The sequence below is a fragment of the Centruroides vittatus genome, unplaced genomic scaffold (genome assembly GCF_030686945.1).
Source record: "Centruroides vittatus isolate TY-2023 unplaced genomic scaffold, ASM3068694v2 contig_299, whole genome shotgun sequence".
Lineage (NCBI taxonomy): Eukaryota > Metazoa > Arthropoda > Arachnida > Scorpiones > Buthidae > Centruroides > Centruroides vittatus.
The window spans coordinates 1,526,280-1,549,834 of record NW_027121909.1 but is presented as its reverse complement, the minus strand read 5'-3'; the positions used below and the strand labels follow the sequence as shown (position 1 = coordinate 1,549,834).

General features: G+C 29.5%; 1 protein-coding gene across 6 annotated transcripts in view; it reads right to left on the bottom strand.

Moving 5' to 3' along the window:
* Positions 1 to 23,075, bottom strand: part of gem (gemini) — a 105,459-nt gene extending 82,384 nt beyond the window's left edge. For 5 of the 6 annotated variants that reach the window (XR_010880368.1, XM_067267214.1, XM_067267216.1 and 2 more), the window contains exons 1-2: positions 22,915 to 23,075; positions 5,719 to 5,864 (exon numbers count right to left, since the gene is read on the bottom strand). Coding sequence is in view for 5 of the 6 variants with exons in the window: in XM_067267214.1 (XP_067123315.1) it covers positions 5,719 to 5,834 (116 nt within the window). In the remaining variant the exon portion in view is untranslated. The remainder of the gene's footprint in view (positions 1 to 5,718; positions 5,865 to 22,914) is intronic. The other variant, XM_067267215.1, reaches the window with a different exon arrangement.
* Between the last annotated feature and the right edge of the window lie 480 nt (positions 23,076 to 23,555).

Here is a 23,555-nt window from a genome sequence, read left to right as displayed (position 1 = left end):
AGGTAGCCGCTTGCTTGGTCAGGGTGTCAGCCCCACTCCACCCAAGTGCTCCTGGACTGATGAGATGGCGATGTAGTTCAGTTTACTCTTATTAACCTCCAAACCAATGAGCCTAGCAAGGTGGCCTGAAGACCACTTGAATGAATAACCAAGAATCTCAGCGAGATGTGTTTTCTTCCAAAAAAAGAGGAAGACAAAAGAGAACCAATGCTGACATCTGCTATTAAAGATCTTTTGAAGAAGTGGGAAGCTGTCAGAATAATGGTCTTAGAATGGCATCCAAACCAAGTTCAGGATAACAAGCTTGGGAATACCTATGATGACAATGCTATTAATTACTTCTGAAAAATCCTGAAGAATACAGAAAAAGCACATTGGACAGATTATTTAACAAACAGAAAAAAAAACATGGTTGATAAGAATGCAAGACTGTATATGTATATATTATTATTATTACAAATAAATAAACATAGTAGCATATAATTTATTATTTTTTGGGGGGGGTCTCCACAATGAATTAATCAAATTCCCATAAAAATCTACAGTAAATCAATAATCGGTTAACAATCAATTCGGGCAGTGAACATGGTCTTGGAACAGATTGTGTTAATTAACCGATCACCCACTGTATTTGCAAAGAGGATCAGATTTAAACAAAATTATCATTATTCAAGGCCAATTTTGTTAATAAAAAAAAATAACATTTTTATTAACATTATTCAATTTGTTTGCTTTCCATGAGCACAATTTTGTGGATGATAACTGTCATAGAAATACATGAAACAATAAACATTTCTGCAGTGTGTACATTGAATAAATGCAGATTTTTACAATAAGATTTACATGTGTCACTGGAAAAACAAACTTGATTAATGTTTAAAAACACTTCTCCATCATCAACTAATTTGAAGGAAATCATTTGTACTGTATCATGTTGAAAAAAATCAAAGTGCTTGGTGTTTTATTTCTACCACCTTTGCAACTGAAATTTTGAAAACCCTCAACTGCAATTAGGTCTCGATTTTGAAAGATGCTTTCACAAAATGTAAATTTTGTAATATTGTCTTGCGGTGATTCTTCTGCAGAACACATTTCTATGCTATTGACGTTAGTATGAGATATCAAAGCCGTCTTCATTCTTTACTGAACGAAGATGCAATTATATATGCAAATTTATAAACAAAGACATTATTTAATCTAAATAGGTTAAATAATGTCTTTGTTGACACAGTAAGAACATACTGTACATGACCATACAGAAAATGTTTTGTTTTTAAATAAATATTGTTAGGAAGCATTTGTAGTATTCTAAAAATAAATCAGTCTCTCTCTCTGATATTATTATAAATTTAAAAATACCAAGAATAAATCAAAAATTATAGTTTTGTATTAAAAAAATTTTTACATTGCTACCACTGAGATTCAAAACACAAACCTCATAATTATGAAACTGGCGTGTCCCCACCAAGCCACCAGCCATTCTACAAATGATGGAAATTCTAAAGGTTTTTAATGATTTGCAATTTTCAACATCAATTTTCTCCTTTAATTTTGAGTATTGCACCTTACTGCTTGGCATGTCAGTCTTTAGGGATGCACTATAACCTCACAGAGATTGATCAAAATCGATGACTCAATGTCATGCCATCCCCTCATCAGATAATCACTCTGTCAGACTCAACATGTCATGCATGTGCAAAAACCAGCTGGACTATTTCTACTACATTTGTGGAAAACTGACTTTGAAAGCACAATGAAAATCACTGAAATGTCTATTGAAGAAAGCAATCGTCATTATTTTGGTGTAAGGGGATCAAAACTAAACATAGGCTCCTAAAATATGCTGTAATTCATTCATATGGACAGTGACTGAATGGTTGAAGGGCACATACAAATCAATGCCTTTTTCTGTCCCTAAGGTCTGGCGAGAATCTGAGAATCACATTGATGACTGCAATTAAATAAAACCAATAATATAAAAACAAAATAATAATTTTACTTTTATATTATTTATAAAGGGCACAAATATTATATAATATATGGTAGAATCTCATTTTAATGGATTGCAAAACAACGAAATTTTTGGAATAACAGATTTTTTTTCTTCGGGTCTTGCCAAATCTGTATAATTTTACCTCTGTTAAGTGGATCTGTAACTCAGAATAACAGATTTTTTCCTAGCTCCATCTCCAGTAAACACCATATTTTTTCAACCTTTAATCAATAATTGGATGTTTCTGGATACTGAATTTTAAAAAATAGATTATATGCTGTGCAAACTAAGTGCATAATCATCACAGTTCTCACTGCTAATATTGCAGCCACGTGTTATGCCCACCTGTTAGTAGAGAAAAACTTCTTATGACTTAACACAAGATATGCATGTGTATGCAACAAAGGTGTGCCACACCTTTGTTGTAGACATGTTTTTGGGAATATCACACCTTAAAATCATGTTTGTGCAACATTAACATTTCATTCTGATGATGCCACCAAAAGAAGCCCAGAAACGCATCATCACAGCATCATCAAAGCAAAACAAAATGGATAAGTTTTTTAACATATCCTGAAGTGCTAATGATCATATCTACTTTGTCACTTTTTGGCTTATAATGTATACGGCTTCTGTCAGCTTTATTATGGCATAATGTATGATCTTGTAATATAGGTGTTTATATAAAATAAAAGATAGAAATCTCAAGAGACTGAATAATTTTGAGTACAAGTGTTTATACAAATTACCACCTTTTAAACACTCCAGCAAATAATTTAATATTGTAAAAATGTTTTCGATCGTCTTTAACAATCTTCGTCAGTTAAACGATAAAGTAAAGTCCTTTTTACTTTATCGTTTAACTGACAAAAATTGTTAAAGACGATCGAAAACATTTTTACAATATTAAATTATTTGCTGGAGTGTTTAAAAGGTTTAATTTGTATAATTCTTTCTAATTCCAGTATAAGTTAATATTTTATTGTACAAGTGCTTTTTTTTATGCAGGGTTTTAAAAAGGAAAATTTTTTCGAATAACAGATATTTTCCCGTGAGTGTGAGAAATTCGTTGTTTGCAATATAACAGATTTTCGGAACAACAAATGATTTTCAGCATCCCAGGCAATCCATTAAAATAAGATTCTATTGTATGTTTCTTAGGCAGTTCATATGTTGCTGGATAATTGCAATTAAGGCATTAAAAAGTTATAAAATAATTTTGCATAATTTGATACAGTTATGAGACATGTTTAGCATATTTAAATAAGTTGAGAACAACTCAGAAATCCTGGTCTGCATCTGCAGTTGTAAGTTCATGTTTGTACTGTAGATATATCAGTTCTATTATTGCAATCAATTGTGTTCTTTCATGTAATTTTGAAACATTTATTTCTCTCTGATAATCCTCATCAATGTATGCAAATAAAAGATCAAGGAAACCTATTATGTGGATATAATTTCAAATCATTGAAGAAAAAGATAAAGCAAAATGTATATAATGTAATGTTGTTCTCAAGTGTTTTTCAAGTGGGCTTTTTACATCACTTAAAAAACGTTCACAAAAGCATATACTGGAATACTAATAACTGCTACTGTTAATACTGGAATAGAAAAGTCCTAAAAATTATAAGACAAAAGTATCACAGCCAGAAATATCAACTTTTTGTATAAAAGAAGACAAACTGTAGAAGAAATAGTAACTAAATTATTTGCTGTTGATTTCAAAACTATAGCAAAAAATAATTTTATCAGGAAATCTCTTGCAAGAAAAGAAATGAAGTTACCCAAATTAGGTTTCCAGTTATAACCATCAATGGTTACTGATTGCACCGACACGGGTTTTGAGATGTTTATATGTATATAGTAAAGTGATACCTGGCTAAGTGCTATAATGGATGATTATACAAGTCATGGGCATAGGAATCATCCCCAGTCAGCACCTTGAGTAACTGGATGGTTATATCAAGAATTAAATATGTCTGAAAGCAAAGAATTGCTCAGAGGTCTGAATGGCATAACTGGCAACATATCTGCATGGTAAACAAGAATTACAGGTTTGAATCCTGCTCCAGGCTGATTCTTTTCTTCCAGACTATTCTAAATTATTTAATAAATATTAAATTATTATAATTATTAAATTTGATAAGAGATGACACCTAACATCTATATCTAATATCAAATTACTTAAAATCTAATTATTAGTAGTAATAGCAAAAAAATTAACCCAATACATTATAGCAATCATTTAGCTTTGATTAATAATAACATCAGGTTTGGAGATGTTTATGTATACAGAGTTTAAGTATTTTCTGATTGATTTTTATTGATTAAAACTTTGGTCTTCATTTGAAGTTTTTAAATTTTACAATTCATTAAAAATCAAATTGCAATATTTGTTTTAATTTTTTTATTATAGAATGCTAACTTTAAACTTTTCTGGTTTTGTATTATTCTTAAAATGAAGTAGAAAAACTGAAAAATAAATTCAATATATTTAAAATAATATTAAAATTGAATTATTCTAAATGCTAAATAATTTAGCCAATAATTATTAAATTTTAATGATTCCAGTTAGGTAATTGTCAGAGTAATAAATAAATGGTGATACAGCCATCTGTAGCACCAAATTATTAAATAACTCTGTTAGTCCAATTTTATATTTGTAATTTTTAGTAAAATCATTAACATTTGGCATTAGAAATAAAATTTTTTAATTGAAGTTTGTATATAATTTTATTTGTTAGATTTTATTTATTTAATTTATTTCTTTTATCATCATCTTATATTAACTAAATGCTATTAATTATAAATGAAAACATTGATTTAAAACATTTTTTTCTAAATTAGTTCTTATTAGAAATACTTATAATAGAAATTTAATTTTTTTTAGTAACTGTTATATTTGTAATCATTTTTATAATACTTAAGGAACTTTTATATTAGAAAAATTATTTTATAAAATTTTTAAATTAGTTATGTTTTTGTATTTTAATTTTATTAAAAATGCATCCAATTAATACAAAATAAAGCTAAATAGATACAATAATCCAAGTTAAGTTAATCAATTAGAATATAAGTTTATCAACAAGATAAAGTAATTAACACCAAATATTGGATTATCTTGTTGACAAACTTTACTTTTATTGGTGAATGCTATAGTGAAGTTACCTGTATAAGTTACTAGTATAGCATTTTAACAGTATCACTAATAAATTATAGTCAAATTAAACCTAAATATACACATATTTTACAAGAATCATTGTTAGATAGGTTTGATAGGGTAACAGAACTCAATGGTGATCTACTAGAATGATTCCTAGGAGGCCTTTTCTATGAGAAATTGGTCCCAATTTAGGTGCTAATTTAAAAACCCAGAAAACTCCTCATGACCAGCCTGTTGGTCTGTTGTTCGGATGCAAATCTGGGATCAACTACTAGGATTTAGTGATTTTATCTGCTCAGCCACTGGTGAGATCATTTGTGAAATAATTTATTATTATAATAGACAGTTATTCAATAATCTTTTGGATATTTGCATTACTAAATCATAAAAAATATAAATTTCTACATTAATTCGATCATAATTCATAGGATAATTATTTTAGTTTTTATTATTGATATTATTACTACTAATTACTATTTTACAAGATTACTAATTTAATAATAAATGTAACTAATACAACAATACAAAAATAAATAAATATAATAATATTAAAAATTTCTACCTCATATTAAATGATGCAGTACCCAGCTCCATTCCCAAACCAGAAAGGCTTCCATCAAAATCAGCAGCCAAGGCATCATCAATATCATCAACATGCCAATGATGAGTATTTGTCATTTCTATTATTGTTAATTAGAAATTGTGAAGCTTTATCTATAAGAATAACAGTTATTACTTTTTTAAAATTATAAATAGTATAAAATATAAAATATACGAAAATATAATAATTATTATTAATGTAACAGAAAAACAAATTATCATTCCAAGTTGTGATTGAGATAGCAACTGTCATTTGCCAGCAATTATATTGAATTTCATAAACAGAAATGATGATATAATGATAAAGCTTGAACCCTTGGGTTCCATGAAGCAAGGTCAGGGGTTCCATAAAGCTACATTGAAAAGCAATATTGAGAACAATTTGCTTTTCTGTAAAAGTTTAGAACTTCACACCACAGGAAAAGATATACAGTGGTGCCTCGTATAACGTACGCCTCGAATAATGGATGCTGCGAACAACAGACTTTCCGGCATAATTAGTGACTGCTCTATGGGTGTGTTCTTTAATAGCAGTTGCTCTGCGTCTCTGCTACTACGGGAGTACACTGCTGTTTGTAGGCATTTAGGAACGACGGTGGAAGAAAGAAAGATGGCAGCGCCCTCACTATTGATAGTATCGTGATAGAGGAATCTATAATTCTAAAATATGAGCTTTTAAAGGCAAAAGAAGGGTCCCAATTGTAAAATTTAACCATAAAATGGATTATTTGTTGAAAGAGCATTCAAAATAGCCACAAAAAAAATTAGAATGCCGGCTACCATTCAAAAAAAATTCGTAAAGACACTTACATCACTGCGTGCACTAACTTGCGCTTTCACAATTTCTAAATTTTCATTCATAAAACCACATAATAGACCTGGAATCAAAACTATCTGAGCCATGGAGGATGCCATGTTGCTTTCCACCGTAAACTACTGCTACAAGCGGCCGTTTTTGCCATTCGATGGCGTGCACTCCCACCGGAATTTAAGAACACATTCCACAGGAATTTTTAAACAGATGTTGCTCGCGCAGAGTTATGCAGAGAAATAAAAGAACACACCCCATGTTCATTTTTTATGATACAGTATGGTTATTTTATGCTGTGGAACAAATTAGATGTTTTAACATGTATTTCTATGGGAAAATGCATTTCGTATAACGGACATTTCACTTAACGGATGTGCACCTGGAATGGATTAAGTACGTTATATGAGGCACCACTGTATTTGATTGTGTTGATAATTATATAACAAATCATGGTATTGGTTGAAATGAATGCATTTCAGTGTGCACTGATGGAGTGAAGGCTATAGCGATGGGAAAATTATCTGGCGCTGTAACTAGAATAAAAATTGTTGCAAAAAACTGGAGCAGTAATCACTGCATTCTTCACAGATACGCATTAGTGACAAAAAGAATTTCTGCTTCATTAAGGTAGTTTTGGACGAAGCCATGCAATTATCAATTTTATTAAGACTTGGCCATTACAATCAAGAGTATTTAAAGCTTTATGCAAAGATATGGGTAGCCATTAAACAACTCTTCTTTTACATACAGAAGTAAGGCAGCTTTCAAGAGGAAATGTGCTGATGAGAATGGTTGATTTGATAAAAGAATTGCAGTTTTACTTCCTTGAACATAAATTTAATTTGTCTGACAGATTAAGAAATAATGTATGGCGTGCAAAACTTACTTATTTAGCAGATGTTTTTTCAAAGCTGAATGAAACATGCCTATCTCTACCAAGGAAGGAAACAAACATTTTTCAAACTCAAGATAATATGACATCTTTATCTCGTAAATTACAGTACTAGATTTCATAAGTAGAGCATGGTATTTTTGACTGTTTTCCACTTCTTACTAAATTTCTACAAGAGTCTGAAATGGAATTGGACGCAGAGATACTGGATGAAATTAAAGATCATCTCAACAGCTTATCCACATCTCTTACAGAGTATTTTCCTAACTTGGAGTACAAAGATTATTATTGGGTACAAAATCCATTCACAGTAACAAAAAAACCAACAGGATTTCTGTCAGTGGATTATGAGAAATTAATAGAAATTACATCCGATACCCAGTTAAAGGCTAACTTTGAAGAAGTGCCATTAGATGTATTCTGGGGAATCTACTTGAACAATATCCTGAAATATCTAAACAGGCCATAAAAATACTTTTGCCCTTTACAACAACATATTGATATGAATCAGGATTTTCAAGATATGCTAGCACGAAAACTACGTATCGAAGCAGACTGGATGCCGCCCCAGATATGAGAATCCAGTTATCAAGTATAAAACCAAATTTCCAGTAGATACTTATGTCAAAAAAACAGATGCATTCATCTCACTAAAATTTGATATTCCAATTTACAATAAGTGTGTTTCAAATAAAATATTTCTTTTACTATAATAAGTATTAATTTAAATAAGGGTTCCATTATATTACAAATAATGTAAAAGAGTTCCATTGCAAAAAAAGTTTGAAAACCCTAGACAATAAATCTGTCAACTAAAAATTACATTAAAAATAAATAATAAACTATTTTAGACACAGCTTTAATTTTTAAAAGAATCACTACTATAATACTGGTTTAATGTGTAAATACTCCAACAAAGAACCAATAATCAGTAGAAAACAAAATAAATTTAACAAAAACAAACATTTTCTTCCATATCAAAAAGACATTGTCAGGTCAAACAAAAAAACAGAATGAATATTTAAAAAATAGAATAGAACATATAATATCTGTTCATTTGATTTAATGCAATAATGTGTTCATTAATGTGTAGATTTTTCAATCAATGTTAACACAGTTTAATCATACATTATATCATTTTCAGGGTGATTAAAGAGCATGTAAACAAATCCAAAGCATAAGCGGAAAGTGCTGGTAAAAAAATACACAGTAATAGTCTGCAATGTTCAGATCACATATAATTGATTAAATTTTGTAAAGATAAAAAAATGTCCTGTAATCTGACACCACTCTAGTCCTGTAGATGCTGGATTAATAAACTTCTACTTTATCATGAGTCATGGCAGTGACTCCATGCCAATCAAAAAAGTCACTGACTGACTATATTTACAGAAATCAGAGTTGCCAATTTTCAGAGGTCAATTTCTCTGCCCCAAACAGCTAAACTAATTCCGAATAACTTGTTCAAAAGAAAATTGTTTCTTAGACAGTATGCAAAATTTCAAGATTTTCTATAATGCAATTGCCAAAATATAAGCAATTGAAAAGTGCAAAAATCACATAAAAAAAGCTGTATTTTCTTCTTCTCCTTCCTTCATCCATCACTGCAGATGCTCATACAGAAAAACTACAGAGTCTAAAAAGCTCAAATTTTAAACTTAAGCCTTTCTCGTTATCAGTGATGTGCTCACAAAACTTCCAGGTGAATAGGTCTAAGTTCACAGGAGTTTCCCTATAGAGCTAATTCAACTTTATGGCTTAATTTTATGCTTATAAAGATAAAATTGCATAGAAACAAATGGATTTTATTCAAAATGTTATTCAGAATTACATAAGATCAAAATTTATGTGAATTTAAACTTTTTATAACAATTTTTGTAAACAGTGCATTGAGTGTCAGTCAGTGCACTGTTTACAAAATTGATTGGCGATTCATTCAGGCATCACTGACCAAAATGAATATTGAAAGCATTCTGTTGGCAGTGCATTTGTTCAGCGGTATGTTTAGTAACTGAATGCTGACTGAATTGTATGTGATCATCTTATATCTTAACATAATAATACAGTCAAACCTGTTTTTATGCGGGGGATAGGGACCGCATTAAAAAAAACGCATTAAAAAAAATCTCACGAAACTTCACGAATGGCTGTAAATAATAGTTTTCGCAACACAATTAAAAAAATAATTTTTTTATGCGGTCAACAGGGACCGCATAAAAAAAGTCTCACATAGAAAATAACTCAAAACCGTACGAAATAGAATTTATTGACAACAGATGTCAGCACTTGACTGCATCGTCTGGTCTATCGTCTGTTTTACATATTTTTGTTTAGGTGGTGTTTTGTTTACTTAAAAAGTAAATTATTTCATTTTTCGCATATTCATGCAATAATATTACTATAATAAGTGCATTTATGCTATAATAAGTTTATTTAGCTATAATAAGTCAACGTGAGACATGACGAATCGCACGAGACTAGTCGCCAACTATACCGCACAAATTAAAAATTCGCATTAAAAAAATCGCACAAATAAAAATCGCACATAAAAAGAGCGCATAAAAACAGGTTTGACTGTACACTTATTAAACAAAAATAATTGATATCCATACAAAAACATCTGAAAAGTAAAAAAATTATGTCAAGTGAAAATTTACAATTTAGACAACAGTCAAAATTTTTCTTCGCAGTTTTTCTTTGGTAAAAATAAGTTTGGCACTTGGTGGTGAAATGTAGAAAACAATAATACAAGTAAAAATCTTGTGGGTACTGCTTCCAAGCACCAAGCTTATCTTTACCAAAGAAAAACTGCTATGAAAAATTTTGACTGTTGTCTAAATTGTCATAAATTTTTACTTGACATAATTTTTTTACATCTCAGATGTTTTTGTTTGGATTTAGATTTCTTAAGAAACACTGATCAATTAAAGTAATCTATTACTTTTTAATTTAATCTGTAGCTTAATCTAATTTCATTATATAATAGTAAATCTGAAAGTGTTGTTTATATATTTCATCTATAATTATTATTCATACTAGAAATTCTATAATTATTATTCATACTAGAAATTCACCAAGCATGATAGAATATTTTTTGAGAAAATAGAGATTAAAGAATTGAGAAGAGATTTCAAGAAACTCTAGAACAGTGCTTGCTTGCCACCCTCTGGTGGTGAAGTTAGGCATTAGGCACGTTGGCTATTTCACCCCGTGCAGTTGTTTTTCCAGATGAGTGGAGTTGGTTTGAGAAACAGATGGTGATCTCAAGTTGGAGAACTTGAAAGGTCTAGAAGAAACGTTTGACAAAATCAGTACAAATGTTGAGGGATTGTAAAAGAATGCACAAGGGGGTGTGGAGTCATTGGTGGTTCAGGACACTGCAAATGAGCAACAGGTCGAAAAAAAAAAGAAAGGTGGATGAATAAACTGTTTGTCAATTGTTGGCAGACAAAATGAGAGATGAGAAAAAAGTTATATTGATTTAGTAGTTGTAGGTATTTTTGTATCATTAAAAAAGATCGATAAGGATTAAAGGCAAACATCTTTCGAGTTTAATTGAAGGCAATTGCTGATATTGAGTAGATGATTATTTGTAAGACTGTTATTGGAGAGGATTCTTCTCCTGTTGTCGAGTTTTGAACATTTGTTGAGGCGATGTATGGTTGTGTCTGTTTTGTTTGGACAGTATTTGGTCAGTGGCATTCTAGAACAGTGTTTCTCGATGGGGGCAATATCGCCCCATGTGGGCGTTTTTCCATGTTGGGAGGCGATTAGTAACAATTTATATTTTGGGGAGCAAAAAACAATTTTCTGGGCGATATAGTAAAACATTATATTAAGAATAATTAGATATTTTATTCGTTATATCATACAATAATTAAACAAATAACATTATACAAGTCACTAGTCTATTCAATGCAATACAAATTTCATATTAGCCTCAGCCCCTGGCATCAGAATTTTGAAACTTGATTGCATCAGATTTTTTTCAAAGTGAAGGGGTGATACTACGTAACAGTTTTATTGAAGGGGCGACGATTCGTTAGAGGTTGAGAAACACTGCTCTAGAAGCTTGATGTTCAGATGCTGTTTCTGCAACCCTTGACGACTTTGCTCAAGTCAGACTTAAGGGGTCTCAGATATTCTTATTTTTTTAGATCTAAAATTTATCTGACCAATTTTACTCTTACTCTTTTCCCTAGGCTTTTTTTTTTACAGCTATAATAATCTGAATAATGGGCTAAATAGATCATTACTTCTGATTGGATAATAGAATGTCATGTGGTCACTGGGGGGGGAATTTTTTAAAAAATTTGTTATAGTAGTGACATGATATGACTATTATCTTTTACGTTTAAATTTTAAATTTAATGAAGTAAGTTTAAAATATGCCATTGCCAAAATGCAATGTAAGGGAAATTTCCTTGTCAAGCAAGAACATTACATGGTCACCAATATCACTGAAATGTGAGTGCAATCATCGATCAGAGATCAATAAAACGTTTACTCTATAGCTAATATTTCCACAAAGTAAATAGTCTATACTTTCCATCAGAACATAAAACGAATATAACCAAAATTTCATCTGAATTGGACAAAAACTGCAGAAATTGTAAGGAATTCACACACATGCACAGACAGACACAGACACCGGCTTTTATATTAGTAATATTTACTGAATATATATATAAAATTCATGATTACGATTAAACAAAATCTATTTACTCACAAAAATGTATTCAGTTACTGTTCAGCAATTATACTGTAAATTTCTGTAATTCTCCTCATAGTTTGATCACTAATTAATAGCCTAATCTTTTCAATGCATTAATTAAAAGAATCTGTAAGAAAAAAAAAACAAATATTTATCATAAGCAAACTAGCTAATAATCACATTAAATTTTTGATGTTCTATTATATAAAAAGATAAAATATAAAAATTCCTCTAGAATAATATAAGAAAAAAGTAAATATATTAAATAAAAACCAAAGAAAGATGAACAGTGCTTAAATTAAATTTTAAAAAATGATTAAAACAATTTATTAGTTATTACTTTAATTCTTTTGACTACAGAATATATAGTTTGGTGCAAAAATCATGCAATGCCTCATATAAACATGTATTTTAGATTTTGAACTGACTTTGAAAAGAAATGTCAACACCAAACATGATAGATAATATATCATTCTAAAGGCACCTTTGTAAGGAATTTGAAGCTTTTAACAAAATTAAACTAACAGCATTGTTCTATATTCATGGGTGACAAGACAGAAAAAACTGAAAAGCTAACATTTTTTTATTTCCTGTAAACTACAAGAAAATAAGTCAGGTGAAAAAAAAATACTAAACTAACTCATTAAAGCTTTTAAATGTAGTCAATGAATGTTAGATGTGTTAGAAGACAAACAGACAATTAATATTTAATTGGGAAACCTTTACTTATAATTATTAAGCACGTATAAGTAAATTAATCAAGCTTTTCAACCTGATCCTCTGATGTTAGATAATATCAGTATGAAATTATAGTTTCAATTAACTGTACTTTATTTGTTGGATTCTTTGCATTCATCTTCTGTTTAAGTTTCATCCCAAAGTTTCAATCAGATTAATATTGGTGATTGTGCATGCCACCGCAATCTCCAGACCAATTTAAAAACTAACTTCATGCCTGTCAGTACAGTACATTATCATCCTGGAAGATGAAATTGCTATTTGTAAACAAGTCAACATATAAAGGAATCATTTTGCTCTCTAGTACAGTGATTCTCAACCACTGTGACGCGGCACTCTAGTGTGCCGCGAGATTTTTGAAGTGTGCTGCCACTGCGATTAACCATACATAAGCAACATCAGACAAGTAGTTCATTCGGTTCTAACCGGTGTTATCAGTAACTGCCGGTAGTTACCAAGGCATTTAGAAAATGTACCTAAGTAACCAACTGCGTTTAAAAAATTACTATTATGACGTCACCGCGGTACTGACCGAAGTAACCGCGTGTGCCGCCAAATTTTTAAATTATTAAAAGTGTACCGTGACGAAAAAAGGTTGAGAATCACTGCTCTAGTACTTGGATATATTGAATAGCATTCATTTTTCCTTCAACAATTGTAGCACACATATTCCCAACAGTAAAATGCTTTACTGTTTGAATAGTACAACAGGGTTTGAATCTGCCATTTTTGGCATCATAAAAATATTGAATATCAAAGAGATTCAGTAAGGTTTGCAAGTTAATGTTTATATACAAAGCTGACATGTTTATTCTGTATTTTCATAATTAAAAACTAAAAAATATTCTCCTAAAAAGCACATTTGAATAAGTTAAAAAAATTTATTTACATGAATATTTAAATAACTTAAATAATTTACCAATAATTTTTAATTGATTCTGAAATTGAGTTTGAATGTGTTTTTTTTTTTTTAGTTTCTAATTATCAAGGTAGAGAACTATAATAAATTGAATTTTAATTTAAAATTTCTGGAAGAAAAGAATTAGCCTGGAGTAAGACTCAGCTGCAACTTCTGCAAACCATGCAGAAGCATTGCCAATTATGTTACCAGGATCTCCATCAAATCTTCACTTCCACAGCTATTAAGATGTTATTATATATATTAAGGTAGAGAATTAAACTTTCTCACTAGTTTTTAAAAAATGAACTAATATAGTAATTTAAAAACCAATTTTATTTCTTTAACTGATTAATTTTATCAACTTGTTAAAATATCAAATTTACTCAAAAATGTGAGGAATTATATATTGATGAATGTTTTCAAAGTTCTTTACTTTTACTCTTCATATCTAATACAAAATATCATTCTTTTCAAATGCAACTTCAAACTTGAACATGTTCATAACATTCTATTAAATTACATATGATTTCTTTAAAGAATTATAGGTTGATATATAATGATTGTTTTATTTTACATTTTTTAACATCCAACTCAGAGTAGTTAAAGGTATAATGGGTCAACATTAACATTAGACTAGTTTGGATGTTAAAAAATATATAATGAAAAAAATCAACGCATATCAATCCAAGATTCTTTATAAAAAAACAAACATCACACATAATTTAATTAGAACACATTTGTAGCATTTTAAGTTGTATTCAGATGTAAAAAGAACATTTTGAATTAATCTAAAGAGGAAATAAAGAACTTCAAAAATATTCATAAATCTGTAATTCCTTACACCTTTAAGTATGCTTGATATTTTAACAAGTTTACTAAACAATAATATAATACAGTATTGCTAATTAAAATAATACTTAATCCATGCCAATTTTTTAATTTTTTTTACCACATTAACAATAAATTTTATATGATTTTTATTTGTGCTTACTTATAACAAATTAACTGAGAGAAAAATATGATTTAACAGACATTAATACAATAGTAGAAATTTCTGGAAAAAGGTTATATTAAATTCAACAAATCATTAGCAAAAAACACATGTTACTTTTTTATCTAATTTTTTACCTTTCACCCTTAATGGTGACCCAAACATTTTCTAAAAATTTTGTACTTCTGTTTTCCATGAATCAAATATTTTGGTCTGCTTTCTATTCATTTTTAGAATTGTGCTAGCTATTAGTACCATTTTCATGTACTGTAGTCAAAAGAGTTACCAGTTGCATACCTGGTAACTCTTTTGACTTTTTGTCTTTGTCCTGCAGTGAGTATTTTCATTTTAAGAAAGACCTAACAACCACACAGTTTTTGAAATATTTTTTTTCTTACAAATAAATTCTCTAATCTGTTCATTATTATTGCTTTTTGGTAAGAATTTACTCATTTATATCTCAAATATGTGAGTTTTAAATACAGTAAAACCTTGCTTTAAATGGGAATTTCAATCCCATTTAAAATTGCACAAGTTTTAATATAAACCAAACTCCATATCAGTGGCCACCTCAACCTCACTCAAGTAGCCATGATAGGAGTGTACTGAGGAGACATTTATCCTTATTTACATGGCCAACAGAACAGGAAAACATTTCATTCCTAAACTCAATCTATTGTTTAAAGTGCTTTAAATGAATTAGCTTCGTTGCTACAGTTTTGGAAGAGTTTGCTAAGATCCCTTTGACAGATGATATTAATAAAATAAATCTTTATTTACACTCAACAAATTAGATTTATCTCCAGAATTTAATAAGAAAAAAAACTAGAAAATCTCAATATCGTCCTTATATTTCCAGCAAACACATTTTTAAGAACACAAATGTTTTTAGCATATTTCATAAGCCTTCATCATGTTTCATATTCTAATTTGATAAGCTAGAGCTTATCAAATTGAAGCTAGTGTGTGAAACCTGATGATAGATCTATGTCATTCACAACACTCAATGAAGAAAAATATCAATGAGCCTGATGTAAAAGGTGGTGTTCTTATTAACACTTTTCTTTGACACTTGGACACATGCATATTTAGTGTCTTCTTCTGTTTAATAAATTTGTCTTCTGAATTCTGTTAAAATAAAATGTTTAAATAAAACCTTTACTATTATTTCATAAACATATTTGTTCCATCTAAGGACATTAAACAATTCTATTTAAAACTGTACATTACAGTATTTGATGAATCCTACTGCAAGCAGCTTGCTTTTATCGTACATGTACCTTGTATTTTAATGGTCTATCATTCAATGTTAATACATTACTCCATATTAAAGTACTGTATAATACAAAACATATAGTGTATAGCAGGGGTCCCCAACCTTTTTGTACCTAAGAGCACATTTTAGAATACCGGTCGGGCGGCGGGCACCATTTATTTTTTCAAGGTGAATTTAGAATTGGACATAGTTAATAATACATACACATGATATACAAAAAACATTTAATTCCAAAAATGTAATTTAACATACAAAAATATTAACAATAATTTTTATAAAACAAGTAATTACTAAACAATGCATGCAAAATCTACAAAGTATAAAAATTCTTTATAAAAAAATATAAATCTCAAAGTCAATGTGATTTTTGGCATTTCATTTCATTGGCCATTGCTTTGTAATTAGAAGAGTGTGGTGTTATTCCTGCTCATAAGCAATCATCAAGGTGTTCATCTGTACGTCGTGATCTGTACTTTGATTTTATAATGTTCATTGTCGAAAACAATGATTCACACAAGTATGTGGAACCGAAAACGATTTTATTTTATATGTTGCTTTTTTCAAGAATGTTTCTTTCAACTATATTCCAGAAATTCTCATCTGATAAAATGGATTTTAGGATAATGTCGTTCTGAAGATCCAAAATTTCTATTTCTACCACTCCAGCCTACCCCCTCTGGAGAGACCCGGGATCAAATCCGATCGGGTCGAAAAATCCCCAAGAATTTTTCTGGATGGTCCAAGCGGATATGTCGGGCTCTGTTCCTCATCACCTGGCCGCCCAATTGTATGGTGGCCGAATACATAATGGGCTTGCTTAAAAAGGCCTTAGTGCCTACAGGGGGGGGGAAGTTTAAAAAAGGAAAAGTTAAAATTGCTTAAAATATCTTTTAAAACAGAAAAACTTAAAACCAAATTGATGAAGGAGCATGATATATGCAAAATGCACATATTAGTTTAATAAAGAAATGTCAGTCAACTTTCAAATTAAATAACTGGTTTGAGAAGTTCTTTGGAATAGGAAAATTATTATTATTTTTGTTCTACTTTTATTATTTAAGGATTAACAAGTCTAGATTATAATAATAAGTATTAAAATTTTGTCACAAAAAAGAATATTTAAAAAAATTACTTTTACAGACACTTTCAATTTTTACTTAAAAATAGATATATTCATTAAGGAGACAAACAAAAATGTATTTAAAAAAAAGCATAATTTGAAAAACATAATAAAACAAATATTTGTTTTATGTGGGTCTGTAATTAATCAAAAACGACAAAACACCATTTTAAAGTGATTTTTATTCAAGTAATATATTTATAAATAATATGTAGCCAAAAGTGTAGCTATGTCAAATTTATGTAACCCAAAAAGTAGCCAATGCGCCAAATGATATTTTTTACGCGAAACTAAAAAAAGGGTAGCCAAATTTGGGACAAAGTGGCCAAATATGGCAAGGCTGGATGACCTCCAGACAAATGTCTGCATTGTCACAGCAACAATAGAAACGGTCCGATTCATTTCATTTTAGGTATGGAAAATTTCGTTGGCGAAAATTTCGTGCGAGGGGAAAAAGAGATCGGTCGCATTTCGCTTTGTGCTTTTATCTGTGTTGGATGCCATTTCTACTTTTGTGTGGTTAATCATTAAAAATGAAAAAACTTTTACATAGCATTTTATTGAAAACTGAAATATTTTTATTTTTATTGTGGTCGCACAGCGGCGGGCACACACAAAACGATCGGCGGGCACTATGGTGCCCGCGGGCATAGGGTTGGGGACCCCTGGTGTATAGTTTATGTTAATTTATTATTATTATTATTTGTTTACTTTTATAATCTGTATTAAAGTTTTCATCAGAATTCAGTACTATACTATAATTCAGTGGCCTGCCACTGACATTTGATGATAGGGAATCTGTTTTTCCATAAAAATTTTAAACAAATACTGGAAATGACAAAAATAATCAGTTTATTTATTTTAATTCTAAAATAGATAATTGACATGAAACAAAGATATAAAAACTTGTTTTTATTATTTTTTATAAACTAGCTCTATTCGGCAATTTTTTCCGTCAAGTTGTTAATTATTTTATCATAAAAATCGCTTGTCGTTGATCCCATCAAAGTATTTAGAAGCTCTTTTTCTATTGAAACCAATGCTAGTGATGACAATCTTTCCTCTGACTGAGTGTTCCTTACAAATGTATCAATTCACTTCATAGTTGAAAAACTGCACTCAACAGACACACTCGTAGATGATACCGTAAAAATTAATGATAGTAAATCATATAATTCTTTTAGTACATCTTTGTTCAGATCTTCATTAATTATAATATTTTTTTGTGTCTAAGAGTGACTTGCCAATATAGTCTGGACAGGAATATAAATATTGTAATTCACTATGTAATTTAGAAAAATCAAAAAATTTTCCATACAATTTACTTAAAGAATTAAAACTTGCTTTGGAAAATTGTTTTTCATAATATTTAAAATTATTAACATCTAAAAGTGATCAAAATTCTAAAGATTTTATGTCTGAAACTCTGTCAATATAATTATAATTAAAAAAAATTATAATTAAATATAGCTTTGTAAAGAAATGTACATAAATATAACATTGAACATTCTTTACTTTTTAAATCTTAAAACAATCCACTTAGTCAAATAGCTCTACAAGTGGCTAATGAATAGAATCGTTGGAAGTGTTATATGATATTTTGGTGTGTAGCATCCATGAGCTAAGTCTTGAGAGATTGGTGCTCTGTAAAGCACATGCACGAATGGTGTAATATGGCTGCTTTACACGATTGAGATATTTCCGCAGGCAATACGGCACTTCCATTGGGAATATGCATATACAAATTTATATTCGAATATACAATAGCAATCTTATCATTGTTTTTCACACGTATTATAGAAATTTGTAATCAATCAAGAAATTTGTAATCAATCAAGATTAGAATAAGATATTAATTTAAAGTAATTCAAAGTACTTTAAAATATAAAAATAATCACACAATATGTATTTATATTTTAAAAAATACAAGGAAAGCGGCGTTTCCACAGCTTCCACAGACAGCATGCCACTGCTATAATTACATTCTACGAAGGCTATTTTTTAAATAAGGTCCGTTTTTTAATAAAAAGAAAAATACTGTAAATATCATTAAAATATATTTTTTCCATATTCTACATTCTTTTATCTACTTTTCTACATAATTTCCATTTTGTTTAAACATTTGTCATACCGCTCAACAATTTTTTGAATTCCGACTTCAAAGAAATCTGCCGCCTGTAAAGAAGCCTAATCCATGACTGCAGTTTTCACTTCTTCGTCGTCGTTGAACCGTTGACCACCAAGGAACTCCTTTAAGTATCGAAACAAGTGAAAATCACTGGGTGCAAGGTCTGGACTTTGTGGATGATCGTATCGAGTCAAATACGATAAAGCACTGTCCAATCTTTTTGTTTTGTGATCGTCAGAAAGCAATCTTGGAACCCACCGAGAACACAATTTTCGATAATTCAGTTTCTCCGAAACAATGGTATACAAGACTGATCTTGAAATCTGTGGAAATTCAATTGATAACGTTGAAATCGTGAATCATCGGTCCTCTCGAATTTTGTTATCCACATCAAGAACAAAATCTTCAGAAATCAGAGAAGGTCGGCCAGGGCGTGGCTCATCATGCACATTAACTTGCCCATCCTTGAACATTCTTACTCATTTTCGAACTTTACTGTCACTCATAGCATTATCACCGTAAACTTCACAAATCTGACAGTGAATTTCCACTGCTGCCAGGTTTCTTGAACTCAAGAATCGAATAACAGATCACATCTCACAGTCGGCGGGAGACTCAATTTTCTTAAACATTTTAAACTTCTACAGCTCAGCATACAGACTGATGATATGGCTACAAATGGCGTCAAAACGTGCGCCATGCTTGCTCGGAGCAGAAGCCCATGCGTACTGCCTTGATTGCGCATTATTCTCACTCTCATTCACAAACGAACCTTATTTAAAAAATAGCCCTCGTATATGCCAAGTAAAAGGAGATATAACAGTTCCAAAAGAAAACATTGACAAAGAAACTACTGCAAAATTAAAGAAGAGAAAAAATGTGTTAAATTTATCCAAGTACAATACAGTCTCAGTAATCTGGCCATTCACTAGCTCAGCAAATCCACTATCTGACATCAGTCAATTCTTGTTATCACTGACAAAGTTGACATATTTAGTGGGAAAATGTTCAAATTTAGTGAAAACTGGAGTTAACTCTAGTGGAAAGCTTGTCAACAACTTTGCATTACTTTGAGTCTTAAGCTACTAAAAAAAAATATAAAAAAATGGTGTACCTTATAACACAGTATTATATAAATATAAAAGTCAGCCACTTGAAATTCCCATCAAAAATACCATACCTCCCACTAAATTTTCCACAGTCATTTCAATTTCTCACTAAGTTTAGTGGGAATCTGTCAACTTGGCAACATTGATTATTGGCGATTTCAATATATGAAGATGACGAAACAACAGAAGACAACTGAAAATTATTTTAAAGAATTTTTGATTAATTTGAGAACTCAAAAACACAAGCAACATATGATTGTTCTCCTTTCACATATTCTATACATGTTTTTGATTAATACAATGTATTAATATCATGTAAATAAACATATGCTTTCTTTACAAATGATTAATCGTCAAATTGACCTTACTTTCAATAATTTGATACTGTTCCAATTTCATATATGTTGGATTACTGAGATTGTACTGTACAAAGCATAAGCACTTGGTAACTTATTATAAATGAAAAAAGTTTATTTATAAAGTGAGCCATTATAAATGAAAATGGTTTTAAGTTCATTTTTAAATCAAGGTATTTAAAGGTTTGCATTTGTACTGATTCAAAAATATCAGTAACTGATAATTATCTATTAACAAACTCATGGCAATTTTGAAGATTCTGACTGCAAATAGTTTAAAAATAAAAAGATCACATAGAATTATAACTAATGTCATAATTAACTTGATTAAAAAAAAACGAACTTAAACCACTTTCATTTGCAATAGCTCAAATAAATTCTGTTCAGTGATAAATTGTAAAGATGAGTATTAAGTATGTTTTTTCATGTTTGAAAACTTTCACAATAAATAAAAATATTTTTGTATGTTTTGTTCAATAATAAGTAAGGTTGTTCCATAAAAGAACCTACCATAGACATGAAAGACCTGGTATACAGACATATATGTATATTATAATGTCATTAAAATGCATTTTAATACTTATTCCAATATGGAGTCAATTCAAAAATTTATTTTTTGAACTTGTATCATCAATCCTTTATATATGCACTACATTTTAAGTCCATTTTATACAAGTTTTTATTTATACAATTTTGTATGCTTAATCTAGGTTTGTCACATACAAATGAGATATTTCATAAGAAAAATATTTACTCATATGAGTTCTGTATTTTATACAGTTTAAAAATATATAAATAATAATATGTTATTAAAAAACTTAATGCTTAAAAAAGAATAGTTTGGCTTTTTCATGCAAACCTATGTAATAGACAATTTATATTAACAAATTATGTAGATTTGTTAATATTTTATTTCAACTTAGTTTGCAAATTAATGTTTTAAAAACATATGTCTTTTGGAATTATGATCTATTGATGATTATTTGTTTACTTGATAATGAAATGAATGCGATAAACATTATAAAATTTACATTCATCCAAAAATAAACTTAAACATAAAAATATTTTTGTTTTCTTGCTAGATTATTATTATTATTGTTAGTATAATTTATTAAATGTTATCCAAGAAATGAATCTTATACTTATTCAAGTTATATTTTTTAATGTTTTTAAACTAGTAACTATGATTATAAAGTTTTAGATGTAGAATTTCAATTATTTACTTTGATAAAAACATTGTATGGAATTCATGCCAACACACCTGAGAAAAAAAGAGGATAAACAAACAGAAAACGGCATTAAAGGGCTTTTCTAATTCCTTTGCTAGCACTTTCGATATCGAAAGAGCTAGCAGAGGAATTAGAAAAGCCCTTTAATGTTGTTTTCTGTTCATTTATCCTTTTTTCTCTCACAATAAAAACAATGCATGCCTATTTGCATCTCAAGGCTTTCATACCCTCACCCTATTATTATTATTATTTTGGCATTCCGAATACATGCAAAACATTTAAAGACTCTCCTAAGTTTTAATTCTTTAAACATTATTCTCAGTTATGCCGAACAGAAATTCAAACCAAGTACAGGTCATTGATTCACACATTAATTGCTCAATAATTTTTTTTATTAGTTTTTTTTTAAATAATCTGTAAAAGTATCATTTCCTAAGTTATTACTTTCATCTCTTATACATTTAAAATTCCTGTTTAAAGTTCAAAATTCATTTGCTAAATAGTTATTAATTATTCACAAAACTATCATGATGCTCAAACAATGATTTATCTCGATATGCAGGCATTTAAGCATTCTAATAACAAAATAAAATTGCAACTTTCATCCAATATACATGAAATTTATATTGATATTAAATAAATTATTTTTACTTAAATACACGAAATGTATTTCATGTTTTATTGCACAAAGTAGCTTTAAAAGAAGCATATTCTATCTTTACGCTTAATGATGAAATTAATATTCGTAGAATGATCTACTAATATGAATATTTCGATACGTCGAAAAAAAATTTTATTGCTAGCAAGTGTAACAGGGTGCAATGATCTTCAAATTTGGCAGTCGATCTCGATTATTTGCATCGAATCAAATAAAACCACGAAAGAAATTAAACTTACCTTAGTAACATATCCGTACGATTAAATAGCGTTGATATGTCAATCATATTAACTAAACAAATAACATTTTTAGAAATTTTTTCCCCCTTTTTTCCATCTAAACACGTTTACTACTTGCCGCGAAGTCGACGACGCATTTACTCCAAACGGAATATGAAAACATGCAATCCCACAATTGACCGAAACGTTCGAGGAAAAAAAAATTCGTTTTTTTTATTTTTAATTTTATGTAATTTTTTAAAATTCAGAGTTTTCTCTTTATTTTTGGTATTTAATAATTTGATTTTTTAAAATTAATACTTTTTTTTAAATATTAATAAGAATTCGGCTCGATCGCAAAGATTCGAGCGTTCAGAAAGTCTTTTCGGATTATACAGTGTTTGCGAAATGTCAATAGACAATTGCGTGAAATCAAGAGAATTATAACAATTCACTAAAAATCAACGTATTAAACTTACAATATTAAAGGTTTTATAAACACAGAACCAATTAGCTAGGATAGTCTCGATTTATACATTTAAATGACAGTGAAACATAATCTGTACGTTCTGTTTTTGTAAATACATCATATTCGTCCATATCTCCGTCTGTAACGACACCCCGTTCTAAAATTTATCAATGTACTCCGTCAACTTTG